The 20,706-nt window shown below is 42.5% G+C and overlaps 1 protein-coding gene across 1 annotated transcript in view; it reads right to left on the reverse strand.

Moving 5' to 3' along the window:
• Positions 1-20,706, reverse strand: part of ABCA4 (ATP binding cassette subfamily A member 4) — an 81,271-nt gene that overhangs the window by 33,428 nt on the left and 27,137 nt on the right. The window contains exons 13-24 of the mRNA XM_054384345.1: positions 20,329-20,505; positions 16,151-16,373; positions 14,195-14,416; positions 11,507-11,711; positions 10,208-10,306; positions 6,250-6,468; positions 5,193-5,370; positions 3,008-3,139; positions 2,138-2,277; positions 1,225-1,362; positions 805-992; positions 9-99 (exon numbers count right to left, since the gene is read on the reverse strand). Of these exons, the coding sequence (XP_054240320.1) occupies positions 9-99; positions 805-992; positions 1,225-1,362; positions 2,138-2,277; positions 3,008-3,139; positions 5,193-5,370; positions 6,250-6,468; positions 10,208-10,306; positions 11,507-11,711; positions 14,195-14,416; positions 16,151-16,373; positions 20,329-20,505 (2,012 nt within the window). The remainder of the gene's footprint in view (positions 1-8; positions 100-804; positions 993-1,224; positions 1,363-2,137; positions 2,278-3,007; positions 3,140-5,192; positions 5,371-6,249; positions 6,469-10,207; positions 10,307-11,506; positions 11,712-14,194; positions 14,417-16,150; positions 16,374-20,328; positions 20,506-20,706) is intronic.

Here is a 20,706-nt window from a genome sequence, read left to right on the forward strand (position 1 = left end):
CTTCTTACCATCCAGTTCCTGCTCCAGGGCTGCTTCCTTGTCCCTCTGTGCACAGCTGGAGCAGGAGCAAGAGCACTGGGATCCACAGCTACAAAGTGACTAGAAGGACAAGAAAGATACAAAGATGAAAACGTTTCAGATACATGCAAAACAGAATGTAGGAGTCAGGGAAAATTATCGTATCTGGAGAATCTTGAATGTATTTCACTGAAACTAATCTAAGGACTGGATTAAGCAATGTAGAAAACGTAAATCTACCTGCACAAAGCACCTCTGTCAGTTCCAAACTGCATGCAAAAATAACCTGACAAATGCTAACACCATTGGCTAAGAGTATGAAAATCATATTGTTATCAAGACTGGAAGCACTACCAACAGCAGAAGAATCCCAAGCCTTACTTCTCAAGCAAGGCTGGTTTAGGTAAGGATAAATGTAGACTCTTCTGTCATGCAAGCTTATTACCAGACTACACAAGGTCTACAAGAAGCGTACTGCAAAACGAAGTATCAGAAAGACCTGTATATGGACAAAGGGAGCTGAATTGGTAAGAGTTTAAACATACTTAACTGAAAAGAGTGAACTGCAGACCACCAAGGGCTTCACATCCACCTATTATTTTCACCTGTCTGGCTGAATATGCGTCTGTGTCTTTTCATGAGGTGTCACCAGATTTTCTCATTGCTTTGTTCGTTTTAGAATCGGTTTTGTACACAGCCTGAAGCAGCACTTAATACCTTTCTGCTTTAATGTAGTGCATGAATACCTTTTTTCAGACTATGTGAGACAGAGAGCTACATACTTACTGCAGCCCTTCCAGTTCTAGTGTTCTTCATCTTGCGAACAAGAGTCAGATAGAAGCCAGACCCAAAGCAGTTCTTCAGGAACACAGGAGAGCCTGAGCAGAAGAGTTTGCCTTGGGATATGATGGCTACTCTGTCTCCAAGGATGTCTGCCTCATCCATGTGATGAGTTGAAAGGATGATGGTTCTGCCTAAAAGGAACACAGAGCAGTGCTAAAGGCATGGACTTTCTCTGGAACTCAAACCTACGCTTAGTTTTCTGGCAATTAATACAGTTTTTTCTCTGCACCAGAGACAGGTTCCATTAAAAAAAAACATTGTTTGTATTCACATCCAACTACTCACAACAGTTTACGCAGCAGGGAACTATGACAGGTTTAAAAAAAGAAAAAAAAAACCAATTTCGATTCTAAAACCCGTTACCTGAGCGATACTTTAGCAGAAGATCCCAGATAGATCTCCTGGAATATGGATCAACTCCAGAAGTGGGTTCATCCAAGACTACGACTTTTGCTTCACCCACAAAAGCAATGGCAACAGACAGCTTCCTTTGCATTCCACCTACCAGAGGACAGACACATCCAGGAATCATGTAAGTGGCAGGGATGTAATTAACATTGCTTTTCAGTGTAAGGACAAACTGACATAAACCAGAACCTATCTACAAATATTTCTGTAAAATTAAATCAAGCAAATATTTTTTCTTCTGAATTTCAGAACAGCTTGTTCAAAATGCTAATATTTTTATAAAATATATATTTCACCTCTGCATTGCCAGGAAGAAAACCAGGAAGAGATGAGATGGTCATGGTTTCATGTGAAACCAGCCAACATTTTTAGTTGCAAACAGGATAAAGTTGTGTAAGAATACCTGCCTCTTTATTCAAATCAGCTTTGAAATCTGAAAGCAAAATGTCTTCAAATACTCTATGTGCATTTGCACCTTCATCATGAAAGAGATTACTTCTACCAATAGACTACCAATCCCAAAAATGGAGTAGCATGATAGTATTTCATTTGCCTTGAAATAATAGAACATTATATTTTGTTTGTTTCTTCCACATTTACAGATATATATGTATACACACACACACATACACACTCGTTTAAAAATGACAGCTTTACAATTTAATTTGTTGTATATCTATAAGAAAGAGAAGCTTTAGGGACAGGTTGTGGAAGCTTTAGTATTTGTACAGTCCCATTTACTTTTTGACACTAAAGACCTCCCCACTGTATAGTGATGTGTGGCATCAAACATGAAATTCAAACAATAATTGCCCCAAATCAAAGAAAAGCCAGCAGAAAAAATGTCATAGAACAATCCTGTGGGCACCTGACAAATTCTGAGCCTCTTCATTCCTTTTATGTGTGAGGCCCATGTCTTCTAGCATTGTTTCCAGCTCTTGCTCAGCTTCATCCCTGGATCTCCCTTTCAGTTGAGAGTAAAACAAGATGTGCTCTGCTACAGTAAGCCTGTGAAATCAGACAGAAAAGCACCAGGGCAATTTAAATGAAGAAGCAGATTTTTTTCCCAAGTAGCAAAGAATTCACTCTAGCTTTATCTTGCTAAAGAAAGAGAGGCTGCTTTACCTTAAATCTAGATCATAGCTCTTCTTTTGGATCAATACACTTTCAAAGCAAAACCTGTTATTAAAGGACAGGTGTAGCAGGCATCAAGCTCTCCATTTATGGGAATGAAAGGAAGCTAATGTGAGTGGCTGGATTAAGGAAGAGAACCTGCTGTTGAGATGAACACAAACTAATAGTGAAGATGGAATTCACCTGAGTACATAGCAAATGGTTGGCTGGTAATGCAAAGTGGGTGTAAAAACATCCTGAAACTGCACTGCCAGCTCAGATTTGTTTGGTTGGTTTTTGGCTGTTTGTTGTTTTTTGTTTGTTTGTTTAGGAGGCCTACATTACAGGTCATGAATCCCCGGGCTGAACTCCTGTTAACCCACACTGTAACAGGAAACACAGACACCAAGGCCACTGCCATTTTCCTTGGAAACTTCTTTGTTCCCAGCTAAAGGATGCAGGAGATTTCTGCAGCAGCAGGACAACACTTACACCATGTGAGTGTAAGGACTGGAGAAGCATCCCCGAGATGTACCTACTGGCAGCGCAGTGAGAGAAACAAGGCTTTGGGGATGGTCAAGCATGCAGACTGGGATCCTGAAAGCTAATATAGAATGATACTTACTGATTGAATAAGATGTTGTACTGAGGGCACATCCCTAATCTGTGTCGAATAGAATCCATATGAGTCTGAATATCCAGGCCGCCGATCAGCACAGTTCCAGAAGTGGGTGGAAAGAGGCCTGTCAGTATTGACCTAGGAAAATAAAATGAGGAAATGCCCACTTTCCTGCCTTTCCATGCCAGATCAGGAAGATGCATTCCATGAGTGCACTAGATAGAACATGAGGACTTACTATGGGCCATGATGAAACAACTCCAGTAAAAAGCAGCCTCTCCCTGCTACAGTGAGAATCTCAGGGTCTGCTAATGCAATTTTTGATACATCTGCCTTCATAGTTCTGGTATGCATTAAAAACTCATTTTATCAGTGACTCTGCTTAAGAGTAGTTTGTTCAGCACAGTACATCACTCCTATGTACAAATGGGTCTAAAATGAGGATGACTAGCACCAGCATAAAGAATAATGGTTTGAAGTCTCCAGCCCTGCAACCTCTTTATTTTGTGTAAAATGGAAGGATGTCAAATGGTATATTGCAATGGGTGGCACTTCTTATTGGATTTGGATGAATAATGGATTTTTCAGGTCTGAAAATTTTAAAGCAATAAAGATTATTTGGTTTTTGCCATAAGAATAGAAAAACAAGTTTACAAAATACTTTAGAAGATTAGAATGCTTTTATTTTGGGTCAAATATATTTCTTGCCAAACAAATAAAAAATTAAAGGGCAATTTAAAATAAATTTGAAATAAAAATAAGATTTTCTGATGGAAAAAAATTCATAATAAAACACTTCATTTCCTTCAACATTTAATGAAATTGTAACACAGACTTATGAAGTGTTTCGTTTAGCAATTAATCCTATTTTGCCAAATAAAGTTATGTGTAAAGAAAATTAAACACTCTTGAAGTCCAGACTCCTAAGATGCTAGGGTTCTAGAACTAATATCAATATCTTTATTGATGATCTGGATGAGGAGATAGAGTCCACCACTAGTAAGTTAGCAGACAACACCAAGCTGGGGGTTTGGTGGTAGAAGGTAGGAGGACTCTGCAGAGGGACCTTGACAGGCTGGACAGATGGGCAGAGTCCAACAGGATGTCGTTTAACAAGTCCAAGTGTCAGGTTCCACACTTTGGCCACAACAACCCCATGCAGTGCTACAAGCTGAGGACAGAGTGGCTGGAGAACACCCAGGCAGAGAGGGACCTGGGGGTGCTGGTTGATAGTAGGCTGAACATGAGCCAGCAGTGTGCCCAGGCAGCCAGGAAGGCCAATGGCATCCTGGCCTGGATCAGCAATAGTGTGGCCAGCAGGACAAGGGAGGTTATTCTTCACCTGTACTCAGCACTGGTCAGGCCACACCTTGAGTGCTGTGTCCAGTTCTGGGCTCCTCAGATCAAGAGAGATATGGAGGTACTGGAAGGTGTCCAGAGAAGGGCAACAAAGCTGGGGAGGGGTCTGGAGCACAGCCCTGTGAGGAGAGGCTGGGGGTGTTTAGCCTGGAGGAGGCTCAGGGGTGACCTCATTGCTGTCTACAACTCCCTGAAGGGAGGTTGTAGCCAGGAGGGGTTTGGTCTCTTCTCCCAGGCAACCAGCAGCAGAAGGAGGGGACACAGTCTCAAGCTGTGCCAGGGGAGATCTAGGGTGGATGTGAGGAGGAAGTTCTTCACAGAGCGAGAGATTTGCCATTGGAATGTGCTGCCCAGGGAGGTGGTGGAGTCACTGTCCCTGGAGATGTTCAAGAGAATCCTGGATGAGGTACTTAGTGCCATGGTCTGGTTGATTGGATAGGACTGGGTGATAGGTTGGACTGGATGCTCTTGGGGCATGACTGATTTAAAAGCCAATTAGACAGAAACCAAGAACAAGTGGAGTAGGGTGGTTTTCAAATCTTCACCTTCAGGGAGTTTTTCAATGGGAAATAAATTCTGAGAGGGAATCACTTCTGTCTCTCTAGACTTTCACTTGTTTGTACCATGCATTGCTTCCTTCCCAGGGTTTTACCTAATCCAAGGTATCTTCCCTTTGCCTAGGAGCATCATTTCCCTATGTGGAAAAAAAATGTAATGTTGTGCATCAAGCTGCAGGGGCCAGTAGAGAGAAAACAGAAGAGTAAAATGACTACTCCTCAGGAAAGAGCAATAGAGCACTGCCCTGGATTTGTTTCTTCTAAAATAAACTTACATGGTAGTTGTCTTTCCTGCTCCATTCTGACCAAGGAAGGCTGTGATCTGGCCCTCATAAAAGGTAATATTCATCCCATCTACTGCTGGCTTTGGCCTGTTTACAAAAATCTTCACCAGGTTCTGAATGCATACTCCTGGAATCAATCCTGTTGGCTCAGGCTCAAAGAAGGTATTTACTTGAAAGGAAAAAAAAAGAAAAAGGAAAAAGGCGGTAGTAGGAGAAGATGGCTGAAATAACCTTTGCCCTCTGCCTGTCTTTATTCTTTTGAAGTCCTGTCCTGTTTCCATTCACATAAAAGTATGTTTTCACTGCCTGCGTGAGGAGTTCTGATGACCCCACTTTTATCTTTAGTTTTCAAGTGAGTCAGAGTGTGCTTACAGCTGTCTGTAGCAGTTACTTTTGCCACAGAATCCACATAAATTCCTCTGAGCATCACATACAGGAAACTTCTCTGGCTCCCCACAACAGACAACACTGGGACTGGAAAATCAGGCAGGACATTCAGGAATTCTTAGGTGGTGGCTAATGGCAGCATCAGAAAAGGCTGCAGCCAGAATCACTGAACACTTTAGATAAATCCATTTGAAATTAGTATTTCTCTACAGATGCAAGGTACACTAGAGATGGGAAAAAAAGAGAGGTGAGAGGGACAAGAGGGCTAGGAGAGAAGGACATTCCTCTAAGCATTTTTATTTAGATTATGGCTTCGTTTAACTCAAAGAAATCAATGTATATGCCTCTGAGACTTCCCTTTGCATGAACACTACCTCGCTATAGAAACAGTCTGCATTTGCACCATAAAAAATGAGTTACAGAGCTCTCCTGGGAGGCAGCTCTTATGCGTGGTAGATGAAATATTCTGAGGGATTGTCAATGTAGAAGAATCAGTAAAACATTAGCTGGGAGAGTTGGTGCCTCTTATGACTTTAGCTCTGGTAGTTGCATGCTGTAACCTACTGGGCTCTTTGAGTTCAAATCATTGCCGAGTCTAATTTGTTATGAAGTACAATGAGTATAGTAACTCAGAGCTACTCAGGTTGCTTTCTCTCCTTACTATTAATTTCATCTTTGTCCTGGACATCTGTTTTAGGCTTCCCCTGCTCGACGGGTTCTTTTTCTCGTTTGTGTTTACATTGTTTGTTTTTACCATCCTTCTCCCCCTGGTTGTCTCTCTTTTCTTCTGACTTTTCAGGTTCTTCAGATTTCTTTGTTCCATTTTTTCCCCCTTCCATGGCCTTCCGATCCATGTAGCCTTCTGACTCTGGTATTTTTTCTGTATAAACCAAAAGAAACCAACTATTAATAAAGACACACTTTCCCCTTATCTCTAGAGGTGCTTTGAGGAAAAGGAGGTAGTCCAAAGCCTTGAGCTCTCTATGAGCATTCGTCAGTACTTTACTCAGGTTAGGAAGACAACACCCAAAGCCAGCTAGTTTAAAATCTCCTTCACAGTGTTGGGAACAGATACCTAAGGAACATGACTGACAATCTGGCAGACTAGAAGATCCTGACTAATATTAGGTACATGCTTTATCCTTTGTCCATGCAGCTCTTAGATCAAGCTCTTCACCTCATGAAGAGAAGGACCATACAAACATTTCCCAGACTTACTTGGAGTGAGAGGAAGAAAAACAAGAGAGTAAATTTAAAAGAAACTGCTAAACTGCCACTTAGATTAAGAGAGTAGCTCCAGGGTGGAATGAATAAGCTGGTGTTTATTTTTATACAAGAATTCCTGGCTTTCCAATTTGGTCTTAGGTCTTGCTGCCACAAAAGAAAACAGTTACATAAAATCACTAAGAGGAACAGCCTTGAAACACGAAGAACAATGATGTAAGAGGGAGACTCTGCAAGGTTTATATAACAATTTCAGATTGGCAGCCTAGAGTGCAGTTAACACGACTATAATTTATCAGAAGGCCTAGGATTTATTTTTGTCATGAAATTTCACCACACCTTTCTGCTATTAAAAATGTAGCCCATAAAACTGCACAAAATTACCTAGCACACAAATAGCAACATAAACAAGTCGCCTTGTCAACCTAAAATTGCCAAGTGGGGGGGCACAGAAAAGTGCACTGACAGACATCAATTTTATAAGTACCAAGATGATTTACCAGTTTACCTTCCTTTTCAGCAGTGCATTTATATTATCTGATATTTTCGTGCCCAGTTTTCTTCCCAGCACGTTAAGCAGTTACCATAAATAAGGAAAACGTTTACTATTACCCTTGAAGGAAAGATACAAGTTGAGGAAAGTTCTAGAGCTGTTCATGTGAGCGTTAACTCTTCAAACAAGAACTGGACGCCTCCTTGGGACGCCGAGTGGTCCTGTTACCTCAGCGCTAGCAAAGGGTGGGTGTGCAGCACTCTGCACAGCTCGGGCGGGCAGGGAAACGGAGGGCTGACGGGGAAGCCCAAGCGAGAGGGGGCCGGATGAAGCCGCGCGGCTCCGCTCCCGCTCCGCATGGCCCCATACCGCTCCATTCCCGCCGCTCCCTGTGTGCCTACAGGGCTTCGCGGCAGGCAGCCTTTGACCCAGAGCAAAGCCACATGGCACGGCCCCGCTTCCTGCTGCCTGCAGCCCAGAGAAGCCCACATGGCACGGCCCAGCTGCTCATCACAGTGTTTGCACCTGCTGCCAAGAAACGTGGAACCGCTCCTGCGAAAATTCCACTAGTTGAAGCCAGAGAATGGTGCTATCCCTTCTCTTTGATATATATTTTTTCCCACTGCTTTTCACTCCCATTTTCCCTCTGCTCCAGTCCAATGTATCTAAGCCAGTTCAGCAGCCGTTCGGCATCATTTTGCCTTCGTTTATTCCAAGGGAATTATTTGAACCTTAGCACCCCACCCCACCTCCTGCTGACCAGGGTTGGTACAGGATAACTGGGTCGTGACACTCCTACAAATTAATTAGAAATTACCTTTCCAACTGTCCCTGCTTGAGAAAACCCAAGGCAATGTTTGGTAGAGAGGATTACGTAAGGATCAGCACACTCAGGCTAGCTGAGATAATCAGGGAATAATTTAGATCGGAAGGGACTTCCAAAGTTCAACCCTCGAAAAAGTAAGGCAAATGCAGGTCACAGTGACTATCTCAGAAAAAAGATTTCACAAGCTTTCTGAGCAACCTGTTCCAATGTTCTAACTGCCTTCATAATAAATACATTTTTCTTATATTGAGGCACATTTGAGAAGTTTAGCTCTATCTTAATTTTGTGTCTTCAGGCTAATCGAATACAGCTCTGGTCTGCATTTCCTTATTTGTTACATCCTCCAGCTTCTAATCAACTTGCTGGCTCTCAATTGAGCTCCATCTGTCTTTTCGATGAGGATCCCCAAACAAAATAGTACTCTAGACGCAGTCTCACAAGTGCTGACTAGAAGAGAAGAATCACTTCATCTGAACTGATGGTTATGCTTACTCTTGCTAATGAAGTTCAGGATGCATCTGGTCTTTTTGGCTACTGAGGCACAAAAGTGTTCCATATGTTGTCAGACAAAAATTTTCTGGAAAGCTACCTGCCAGCCAGGTGGTGGCCAGTCTATGTTGTCCTATGGAGTTATTCCATCTCAGACACAGTATTATGCATTCGCTTTTGTTGAACTCCATAAATTCCTATGAAGCCATTTCTCCATCCTGTTGAGGTCCCTCTGAATAGCTGTGCTGCACTCCACTATTCCTTCCTGACCTTCAGTTTGAGTGATAAGAAATCATGAGCCTGTCTTGTATTGGAACAATATTAAAGAATACAAAGAATTTATGAGGCATTAACATAACCAGAAAATGGACATCAGTTCTATTCAATTTATGTTTAAACTAAATAAATAGAAATATGTTAAAACCTTGAGATATTCAGTGGAGCTCTAGTGCAAGATATGCCCAAATTCCACAGAAAGCCAATGAAATGTAGTGGCTGACATCTTCTCTGACTCTTTGGAAATTTTCCATCCACCTGTAAACATGCTCCAAATCCTCCTTTGGCTCTTTCCTCCTCATCCCTATATGATCAGCTAGTGGGCAGCATTTGCGGTGCTGAAGCACATAAACTGCATAATATCCAGACAAGATGCTACCATTCTGAATATCCTTACAGCAAGTCTGGAAAAAACCCTGTTCATGCCCTCAGAATGCACTGGGAGGCAAAGCCTCTTCAAAAACCCTGATGTTATAACCTCCTCTTTTCTGAACACAGCATGTAGCAATGGATGTATTATCAGCATGTTAACAGAAAAAATAACTCCCTTCTGATATATAGGTATCACCTGGTGGTGAGACTGTCTTGTCAGCAGTGAGAAGGTTAAAGATGGTAATAGGACTGAAGATGTTATTTCTTCATCTGTCATTTTCATTGGTTTCATTCGCTGTTACCGTATAGATTTAAGACGGAGTTCAAAAAATCACCTTCAGCAAGTCTCTATTCCACACATGAATCACTCTCCATTAATTCTAATTTAAATACAATCACCCACATATTGTTCTTAACTGCGTCAGTATGGGTGCACAGAAAACAAATCAGGAAAGCGGGACTTTTGCACTCCTTAAAGTTGGTCCAAGGGTGGCATAGATTTTGATCTTGATTGTAAATCCAAAGTAAATGTACTTAAACTGACATCAAAGTAGACAGAAAAGAATCAGGTTTGGAAAGACAGGAGAATCTGAGTGTAAATAACATCAACAATGTATTCAGTTTTTGAGTCCTTTCACAAATGTTGCATTGAGCAGTAAGAAATCCTTGAACGTGTCAAGAGATGTAGGTTAGCGAGCACCAGTTTGATGTTGCTTGTTACCCTTGCTTTAAAGGCTCTCAGATGGAGGAGTGGTTCACTGTAATAACTCCGATAACAGCAGACCATTCCAAGTTCAAAGGCACCTGTTTAGATTCCCACTGCATGGCTGTCTCTAATCTGTGCAGCAGCTCAGGTAATGGCAACGTTACACAGTAATCTCTAAGTGAATCAGTGGTTTTGAAGTTATTTCGGAACACCAAAGTTTTAACAGAACTCACCATCAGCAATTGCTGTTTCCTCAGCTTTTGAGTGTCTAAAGCCAAGCCAGTAAGATTCCTGCACAGGGAAGTACCAAGGCTGTGGCAGCCCATAGACCCCTAAACCAAAAATAAGTAGATGAAGTGCACTCCATAAACACATTCCTCAGCAGGCACAAATTCACCTAGGCAAAGTCTGAGGAATAATTATAAACACTTTCAGTCCTGGTGTTGCTTATCAGGTCAGACTATCTACCAAGTACCTGACAGAACTGATTTTATTTAATTTTTTTTCCTCCCTCTTTTGGGCAGGAGTACAACATTCTGAACACACATGATCTGACTGGCCTCACTTTTTCTGAAGTATAATGTGGTTTAATTACAGAATGAAGCCACTCCCTACACAGAGACAATTTGAATCCTCATGAACCAGGCAGAGGAACAAAGGAACACCCTGACTAAGAAAGGATCCCGGCTTCACTCAGATTTTAAGAGTCACATAGTACTTGAGTACATTAATTACTCATTATATTTACGCTTACTAATGTAGGCCTGCGTTCAAAACTGACAATGAGAAAAGAAGCTCTGGCTGTTATTTTAGTGCAGAGCCTCCATGTGGGAGTAATACATTAATGAAAACTACTTGCTTGTGCAGCACAAGAGTCTGCATTTATTATGTTGTAACAATATCCAATATTAAGTAAGATAACTGTTTAAAGTACATGGACAAACCATTTTCTCACACAGAAAATTCACAAAATTTTTAGTTAATAACAAGGAAAAGCTTTTTGTGAACTTGCTCTAGAACAAGGATTCCCATTTAGAAATTAAATCATGATCTATGATTCTATAAAATAAATCCATATGGGAACTTTCACAGCTGCCTAGGGCAGTACATGTCTCAAAAAACAGCTGGCCTAAGGTGGCCATTGTCTATGTGTGAACTAGAACTCTAATTTCTGTATTTTCAAAATTTAAAAAATCTTCACTTGAAATAGCTGAAACCTCTTAAAGGACAAAATATGCATACAAATTGGTTTTAACAGATGACATTTTTGTAGATTTGTTTCCTATTTAAATTTCAGGACAGGACCAGAAATTGCTTGCTCTTCCTTATTCCTTTTTAATTATTTTCAGGACTAAAATAGGGGGGGGGGGGGGAAAAGAGGGAGAGAGAGAAAAGTGCTATACTGGATAAGACTCATGGTCTACAACAACAAATACCTTTTTTTTTCTGATAGAGAATTATTCAGAGACTGATCAGACTAACATAGTTTACAACATCTACCACTACTTACTATGAATAAGGAATGTACTTACCTGGAAAAACATTGTCAAGATACCAAGAAAGTATTCCATAGAGAAAAGCATCAAAAAGCATCATTTTAATGGAAAAAAGGAAGCTATATTCATCTCCTTCCAAGGGACTAGTTCTGATATTACCCCACTGTAGGCCAAGACCTTGTTCTTCATAGCGCGACAAATATTCTGTACCGAAACCAAAAGCTACTTGAGAAATCAAACTCTGGAATAAAGGAAAAATGACATTCAGCTTAGCCATGGGGACATTTTGTACAGCTTGCCCAAAAGAGACAGCCTTTAGGAACTGGACCACAAAACTTAGTAATGCCTAAGAAACGTTCTGGGAAAAGTGTTTTCATTTTTATGTTATACTGGGATGTTTAATCCTCTGAATGGCAGCAAGTCTAAGCAGTATTGAGCTATAATAGACTGAACCAATCTTGACTGTACATTCTTTAGCTACTAAGCAACTTTTATAACTCCTTGGTTTTCCATTAATGTCTCTGCTCAGAAGATACTATACAATCATCTAGAAGTTTACAGTGTACACCTTTACCTGTTTTTGAGAAACAAAATATTCCCTGAGTCTGGGGCAGGGCCCTTATGGGTAACAAGACAGAGATCTCAGGATAAGGAAAACCACAACCATCTCCTCCCCGGGTGTGTCTGCTACCCAATTCTCGTACAACTAACTAATAAACCAATATAGTGTACAAACATCCTCCTCAATGCTGCATTGCAAAACCAGAGCAGAAAGTGCCACAGGAGTGCTTCACAGTATAAGCGATTCAGCCTGGAATGTCAGACTTGAGGAAAAGAAGGGCACAACAGAGATCCCAACAGCAGTTCAGTGATGCATTATCATACTGTACACAAGCATAAAATACTTGGGTTTCAGCAAAACATTTCTTCTTCAATTACTTTGTCTGCCCTTTAAAATGCACACTCTGCCCCTTGTTGTCCCTTGTAATTAGCTCCTCTTCAGAGACTGAGCTTTGAATAACAAAAGTAAGACCAAATGTATTAGGATCAGAGAAAAATATCCATGGCTTCTGGACAATAAACATCCTCTCTCAAGTGGATGCCTCCTCCTTCACTTCTGGGTGACAGTTGTCTTTACGCTTAGACTGTGTGCTGTTCTCAAGGTCTCTTCCCCACTGAGAGCCTGTCAGAGGCCAACCCTACTTATTTCCTGACTTATTGACAAGATCAAGTTTTGCACTTCATTGCCTTAATGGGTAGAACTGGAGATTGTTTATATAACAACTGTTCAGAAAGCAAATTCAGAGACAAATATACACTTAGTTACAGCTTTTGAAGTGTTTTATTCTCTTTTTCCTTTTTTATTGGATTCCTAGTGGAGAAGACTACTTTTTTTCTTTTTTTCTTTTTTTTTTTTACCTACAGTGTTAGAATGCTCAGTAAAGATGGAATACTGGATTCAAACACTTGCTCCCCTTCCTGATTCACTGGGCAACAGAAAATCACTCTGAATTATTTTGTGAGTTCAAAGCTCCATTGCAAAAAACAGCAAGAAGCTTCTGTCTTCACTGAATTTATAAATACCTTACCTATAATGGAAGGGAACAAACAAGCACTGCATGGAGGATGTCTAAAGCTTCATAGCTGGAAGAGATTTCTCAGAGCTTTGGTGTTTGAGGTCAGATCATAAAATCATAGAATGGGTTAGGCTGGAAGAGATCTTAGACATCATCCAACCCAACCTCCCTGCCATGGGTAGGGACACCTCTCAACCAGCCCAGGTTACTCAAGGCCCCATCCAACCTGGCCTTGGGCATCTCCGGGAAGGGGGCTTTCACAACCTCTCTGGACAATCCACTCCAGACTTTAGCCTCCCTTGTGGAGAAGCATTTCTTCCTCAGATCCAATCTAAACCTATTCTCCTTCAATTTCAATCCATTTCCTCTTGTCCTGAGGGTGGACACTCTTGTCCCTCTGCAGCCTTCCTGTAGGATCCTTTCAGCTATTGGAAAGCAGCTCTAAGGTCCCCCCCAGAGTCTTCTCACCATGCTGAACACCCCCAGCTCCCTCATCCTATCCTCACAGCAGAGGTGTTCAAGCCTGTAGATCATCTTTGTGGCCCTCCCCTGGACTTGTTCCAACAGATCTACGTCACTCTTATAGTGGGGACACCAGAACTGGATGCAGTATTCGAGGACACACAAGAGCAGAGTAAAGGAGGAAAATCCCCTCTCTTGATCTGCTGGCCACAGTCTTCCTGATGCACCCCAGGATATTATTGGCCTTCTGGGCTGTATGAGGGCACCGTGGGCTCCTAACATTATGTTTAGGTAAAGAAGGAATGTGAACCTGAGGTCTTCTCATCCTTAGATACCACCTTCTTAACAAGGTTACAGTACACGAAAAAGATTTTGTGCATTGCCTTTGTATTTATTAAATGTAAGTTAAATTTGCTTTGACTTATAAGGAAGCATTCAAAACATTTTCAATATTATGCTAATTTCCTAGCATTCCAAAAGTAAAATAAATTCTGTCAAGTTTTCTAAAAGACATGAAAATCTCTCTTGGTCACTAGGCCTATTAAAGGCTTAATCACTTGCAGAGAGATTCAGAGATGTCCTCTGAATGAAGAAAGCGGGGAGGAAGAGGTATTCACATACAAACAGTGGGAAAGGATGCTGAAATTCAAACCCAAATATCCTCTATCCTCAGTGAAAGACTCACCAGCAGGATCTTCAGGTTAACATTCATGCGGTCTTGCCAGACAAAGCAGACAATGTGGGGCAAGTACAACGTGAAGTAGATGACTCCACTGCAGGCAGCTGCCAGATTTGCTTTGGAAAAGAAGGTGCTGAACAAGAAACACTGCATTATGCTGGCTGTGGTGAATGTCAGTAGGAACAGAAAGAAGAGCAGTGGACTGCTGTAATGTAGCACTTCTCCACACTGTAAAGCAAAAGGAATATGGGAAAATTTAGAAGCGTTGCAGCTTTCTGAACTAGCAGCAAAAGTTGGAATTACCATTGCCATCTGTTGTGCAATGAGCAATAAATAAGTCTTTCTTACCTAATATGCCATCTGGCTCTCCCAGACAGTAATATTTCAACACTTGTCCTCATTACAATAACAAATCCTTCACCTAACTTTATTCCTGCTCCGGGATTCTGACTTCAGGGTAATAAATCAGACTGTGGAGTTCATATTCATATTTGATGACTGAATTAAGATCATAACCAACTGAAAACAGTCATTCTACAGTGCCTTAATAAGTAAATGATTGTCTGCTTGGAACTGCATTAATTTGAAATAAAACTACTTGAACTATCATAATATGGTTACACTGATCTTATCTCCTCAGTCCACTTGCTCAATGTGCAGGAAAACTGATGTAAGGAAGACTGACAAAATGCATCTTTAAAAAAAGTAATTTAGAGGAAAATCATAATGCTTCTGCACATCAAGTATGTTCAAACTCCAGAAGAATATCACAGCTGAGGAGTCCAAGTGCAGTTCTGAGAGATCTTTGTGTACTAACTAAGCTGCTAAGTGAACTTTTATTGACCTTTCTTGCTTAGAGGGGTTTTTTGTAACCACTTCATCAGCATGTACTGCTGCTGATTTTCTATTTATTCCTAAAAAAACAGTGTTGAGACCTATTTATCAGATTCAACTTTGTGTTGGGCCATACATAAGGCTTAAATAAGACAACAAGGCTATAAATGGGTCACAACATTATTGCAACATGCCACTGGGCCTCTGAGACCAATTTGTTTATCAAGTGATATACTCTCTCATAAGACTGTATTTACAAAGGTGCCTCACACTGGTGCAGTGAAATCCAGAGAAGGAAGCCAATTATAGGTATAAGCACATTCCTCTCTGGTATTAATGCCTCCTGATTTTTAATTAAATCAGTGCAGCAAAAATAGCAAGCTTTCTCTATCCATCCAAGCTGTAATACAACCACAAGGAACTAGAACAACTCATCAGCATAGGCTAATGGGATGGAGTGGATTAACTCCTTGTACTGGGTTTGGCTGAGCTGGAGTTAATTCTCCCCAGAGCATCTTTGCAGCGCTGTAGCTGGGTGTTGATTACACAGCAGTGGTTTTGCTACCGCTGAGTGAGTGTCCAGGCTGTGCTTTTCCAACATTCCCCTGCTCCAAGAGTACGCTGAGGAGTGGGCAAGATCTTGGGAGGAGAGCTGACGCAAACTGACCAAAGGGGTACTCCATGCTATGTGAGGTCAGCTCAGATATGTAAGCTAAGTGAGAGAAGGAAGTGTAGGATCTTTGTCCATGACATTTATCCCCTGCAGCAACCATGACAAGTAGAGCCCCGCTTCCTGGGAGTGACCAAAACACTGCTGATGGGAACTAGAGAATAACAGCTCTGTTTGCTTTGGGTTTGCATTATTAAATTGCTTCTAGCTTATTACAGGCCTATTGTTATATTTTCCCCTCTCCCCTGTCCATCTAACAAGGGGAGTGAGAGCGGCTTTGATGGGTATTTGGCCCACAGCCAGGGCAAAACCACCACACTCCTACTGTGCATTTATACCAACAGCAGTCCCCCCCATCAGAAAAGATGTAAGGGCATTCCTCCTTATCAAAATGCTTAAGGTTTATATAACTAAGTATTGAAGCTAGCAGGTATGACTTTGAGGCTAGCAATCCTTACCATAACCAGTGCAGTGAGGAGGAACGTGCTCACAGCCATTATGATGAAGCTGTCTAGGAACCAAGAGCACCAAAGCACCCCATTAGTTATACCCCTGTTCTTCATGGCCTCTTTCAGACGCATTTCCTTCTCCAGCACTATGCTCTTCACAATCATGGAGACTGAATATACCCAGGCAAGCACCATGAAGATGGGAAAGGAGCGATTTAAAGTGATCATGAAGCTACGAAAGCAAGAAGGGAGAAATTATTACATTTAGGTAAAGAAATATTGAGATGAAAAACAAGGATGAAAAGGGTGGGGAAGAACACATTTATTAAACATGGAACTGAACATTCTTCATCTAAACATCAATAACATATTGCTAGTGAACTTCACAAGCAACATAAATATTAATGAACCAACAGTTGCTGTACTCTCCTCAGACAAATGTTATTTCTATTTTAAAGAGAGATTCTAAGGGTCACCTAAGATGTGGTGGCTCGTGAAAATGTATCTCTCTTCACCAGGAACTGCCATAATGCAATAATGAAGAAAGAGCATTTTAAGACATATGCTAATTTTAACAGTCTCAGAGTGTCACTATCCTTTTATGCTCCCAAGATTCACTAGCAAAAGAATTAAGTAAACGAAGTACTAAAAGCTTCATAGAATCATAGAATCAAGCAGGTTGGAAGAGACCTCCAAGATCATCCAGTCCAACCTATCACCCAGCCCTATCCAATCAACTAGACCATGGCACTAAGTGCCTCATCCAGGCTTCTCTTGAACATCTCCAGGGATGGTGACTCCACCACCTCCCTGGGCAGCACATTCCAATGGCAAATCTCTCTCTCTGTGAAGAACTTCCTCCTCACATCCAGCCTAGACCTCCCCTGGCACAGCTTGAGACTGTGTCCCCTCCTTCTGTGCTGTTGCCTGGGAGAAGAGACCAACCCCCACCTGGCTACAACCTCCCTTCAGGGAGTTGTAGACAGCAATGAGGTCTCCCCTGAGCCTCCTCTTCTCCAGGCTAAACACCCCCAGCTCCCTCAGCCTCTCCTCACAGAGTTTGTGCTCCAGACCCCTCCCCAGCTTTGTTGCCCTTCTCTGGACACCTTCCAGTCCCTCAACATCTCTCTTGAATTGAGGAGCCCAGAACTGGACACAGGTCTCAAGGTGTGGCCTGACCAGTGCTGAGCACAGGGGAAGAATAACCTCCCTTGTCCTGCTGGCCACACTATTGCTGATCCAGGCCAGGATGCCATTGGCCTTCCTGGCTGCCTGGGCACACTGCTGGCTCATGTTCAGCCTACTATTATCCAGCACCCCCAGGTCCCTCTCTGCCTGGGTGTTCTCCAGCCACTCTGTCCTCAGCCTGTAGCACTGCATGGGGTTGTTGTGGCCAAAGTGCGGAACCTGACACTTGGACTTGTTAAATGCCATCATGTTGGACTCTGCCCACCCATCCAGCCTTCAATATCCCTCTGCAGGGCCCTCCTACCCTCCAACAGATTGACTTCTGCTCCTAACTTGGTGTCATCTGCAAACTTACTGATGATAGACTCAATTTCCTCATCCAGATCATCAATAAAGATATTGAACAGGATGGGGCCCAGCACTGATCCCCAGTGACTGGTTGCCAACTGGATGTGGCACCATTCACCACCACTCTCTGGGCCTGGCCTTCCAGCCAGTTCTTGGCCCATTTCAGAGTGAATCTGTCCAAGCCATGACCTGCCAGCTTTGCCAGGAGCTTCTTGTGGCAGAGAGTGTCAAAGGCTTTGCTGAAGTCCAGGCAGACTACATCCACAGCCTGCCCTGCATTCACCAGGTGGTAACCTGATCATAAAAGGAGATCAGGTTGGTCAGGCAGGACCTGCCCCTCCTGAATCCCTGCTGGCTGGGCCTGATCCCTTGACCATCCTGTAGGTGCTGTGTGATTGCACTCAAGATAACCAGCTCCATAACCTTGCCTGGCACTGAGGTCAGGTTGCCAGGTCTGGAATTTCCTGGTTCCTCCTTCCAACCCTTCTTGTGGATGGGCATCACATTGCCAGCTTCCAATTTCTATTAAGATGGCACTTGTAGCACAGACTGCAATGTTGGAACAGACACACTGTGAACTGGAGCACAGGTGCTGGTTCAGGCAGCGATAATGGGGATCACAGCACCCATAAACCCTCTACAACCGTGTAGACATGAAATCTCCACACCCAGGACCACAGCCTCTTTTTTCATGACAAAGCAACAAACCATCTCTTTCTCCTTGAGCTTCTTTATTCTGCCTTTCAACAGGGAAGGCAACTCCTGGTGTCTGCAATAACAAACTGCAGCCAGAGTCCTGGAATGCTTTGCTAAATTCATGTGACATTTAAAACAAAAATCGGCTAATCTGCATAAAAACACAGAATTGTGGAAAAGGTGGTTAAAGAACACCAGGTTATTGCTGAAAACTGTAGCAGCCACAGGGGAAGGAAAACAGCTGATGGTAACAGAGAAAAATGTCATCTATCCAGCTTGATTGCAGATAGTAGTCATGCCTGGAATCCTGTTTAGGGATGTCATCAGGACTTCAGAAAGAAAGTTTCAAGAGACTAAATTGTCTTGGGACTCAGTAAGGCCTGTAGGTGTCTTCAAGAAGGAAAAACTTCATCTTTGGCTATTGGTAGATGTCTAGGGTTAGGATTTGGTAACAGACTGGAAGAGACTGAGTTGTTTCATTCTTCAGGACTTAGATAGGGATAGCAGCCCATTCCATTTGAACAAGCACGTTACTTAGGAAACGACTCTTTTGGTATAAAGAAAGCTGGATTTGAGAGATGTAATTAGGGAAAAGAAGGGCACTACACTTCAAGAGCTTCTGCACAGTTAACCAAATGATGTGGTGTGTGTTTTAACATGGGGCTGTACTTTGTTCTCAGATTTGCTACAAGCACCGGAGCAGTCCTCACTATCAATACAGGCTGGGGGAGGAGGTGATAGAAAGCAGCCCTAAGGAAAAAGATTTAGGGGTGCTGGTGGATGAGAAGCTGGACAGGAGCAGGCAGTGTGAGCTTGCAGCACAGAAAGCCAACAGCAGCCTGGACTTCATCAAAAGCAGCATGGTCATAGATGGAGAGAGGGGATCCTGCCCCTCTGCTCTGATAAGACCTCACCTGGAGTGCTGTGTCCAGCTCTGGAGCCCTCAACACAGGAAGGACATGGATCTGATGGAGCAGGTCCAGAGGAAGGCCACGAAAATGCTCAGGGGGTTGGAGCTGCTCTGATATAAGGACAGGCTGAAGGAGCTGGGGGTGTTCAGTCTGGAGAAGAGAAGGCTCTAGGGAGACCTAATAGCAACCTTCCAGTACCTGAAGGGAGTTACAAGAAGGATGGAGAGAGACTGTTTGCAAAGGCCTGCAGGGACAGGATGAGGGACAATGGCTTCAAACCAGAGAAGAGCAGATTTAGATTGGATGTTAGGAAGAAGTTCTTTACCATGAGGCTGGTGGAACAGTCGAACAGGTTGCCTAGGGAGGTGGTTGAGATCCCATCCCTGGAGATATTCAAGGTGAGTCTGGACAAGGCTCTGAGCAACCTGATCTAATGGAGGATGTCCCTGCTGACTGCAGAGGGGGTTGGACTGGATGACCTTTGGAGGTCCCTTCCAACCCAGACCATTCTATACGCTATAGCACAAGGCTTAGTTTTAGTTAGAGGTTTTCTGGATCTTGAGTAATCACCAGAGTAGTTTTAGGGCTGACATTGTTAGGGATCAAAGCATTACAGCTGGGGTGCCCTGCTGACAATGAATTCTTGTCTGTAATCAGTGTGAAGGTTTAGGTCAAGTTAATATTATTGCCTGGGAAAGTAAGGTCAAAAAAGACTATTTTTTTAATTTATTTTAAATTGTGATATGCAAAATTGGAAGAAATTGGAAGAAGGGCTGGTTTTAATAAGGCAGTGTTTTCTGTTCATTTTAGGCTGGACACTGCTTGCCTGAGTGTAACCAAGGCCAGGATCAGGGGTAAAATCGTGACAAAGACGACTTCTGATAGGATAAGACTAAGAACACACTCACACAGTTATGTTTCAGTTCCTGATCTTGCATACATACCTTAAGCTAGACTAAGTTTAGACTAAGTGGAGGTGCTTGATCGTCAAAGCAGTCAGTAACCCAAGTACTCATCAGAATTAAGACAACTTCTTTTACTCACACATCATCCACAAAACATGGATATGGCATTTGCTGCAGATAGATTCCCATTGGAACTTCAGTGTTGGTCTGAGTCTTTATAATCCCATGCTCAATCATGTCTTGAAGATATGCAAAGCCTCCCCAGATATAACGTAAATCATCCACAGGATCAGCTCTTGGACCAGGATCCCAGTACCTCAGAAGAAAAATCCACATGAACATCATTTGGTTATGGAGTGGGTTTAGGGGAGGGTTAGGAGAGAAATTTCTGCTATCCCTTTAAGTGAAGGGGACTTGAGGAAGAACAGCAGAGAGGTTCTACTGTTCAGGTGGAAGAAAGCGGGGTCACAATCCATGTAGGACTTCTTTTGTCTGCCTCTCCTAATGATGAAGCCAA

This window comes from Indicator indicator, chromosome 10, assembly GCF_027791375.1.
Source record: "Indicator indicator isolate 239-I01 chromosome 10, UM_Iind_1.1, whole genome shotgun sequence".
NCBI lineage: Eukaryota > Metazoa > Chordata > Aves > Piciformes > Indicatoridae > Indicator > Indicator indicator.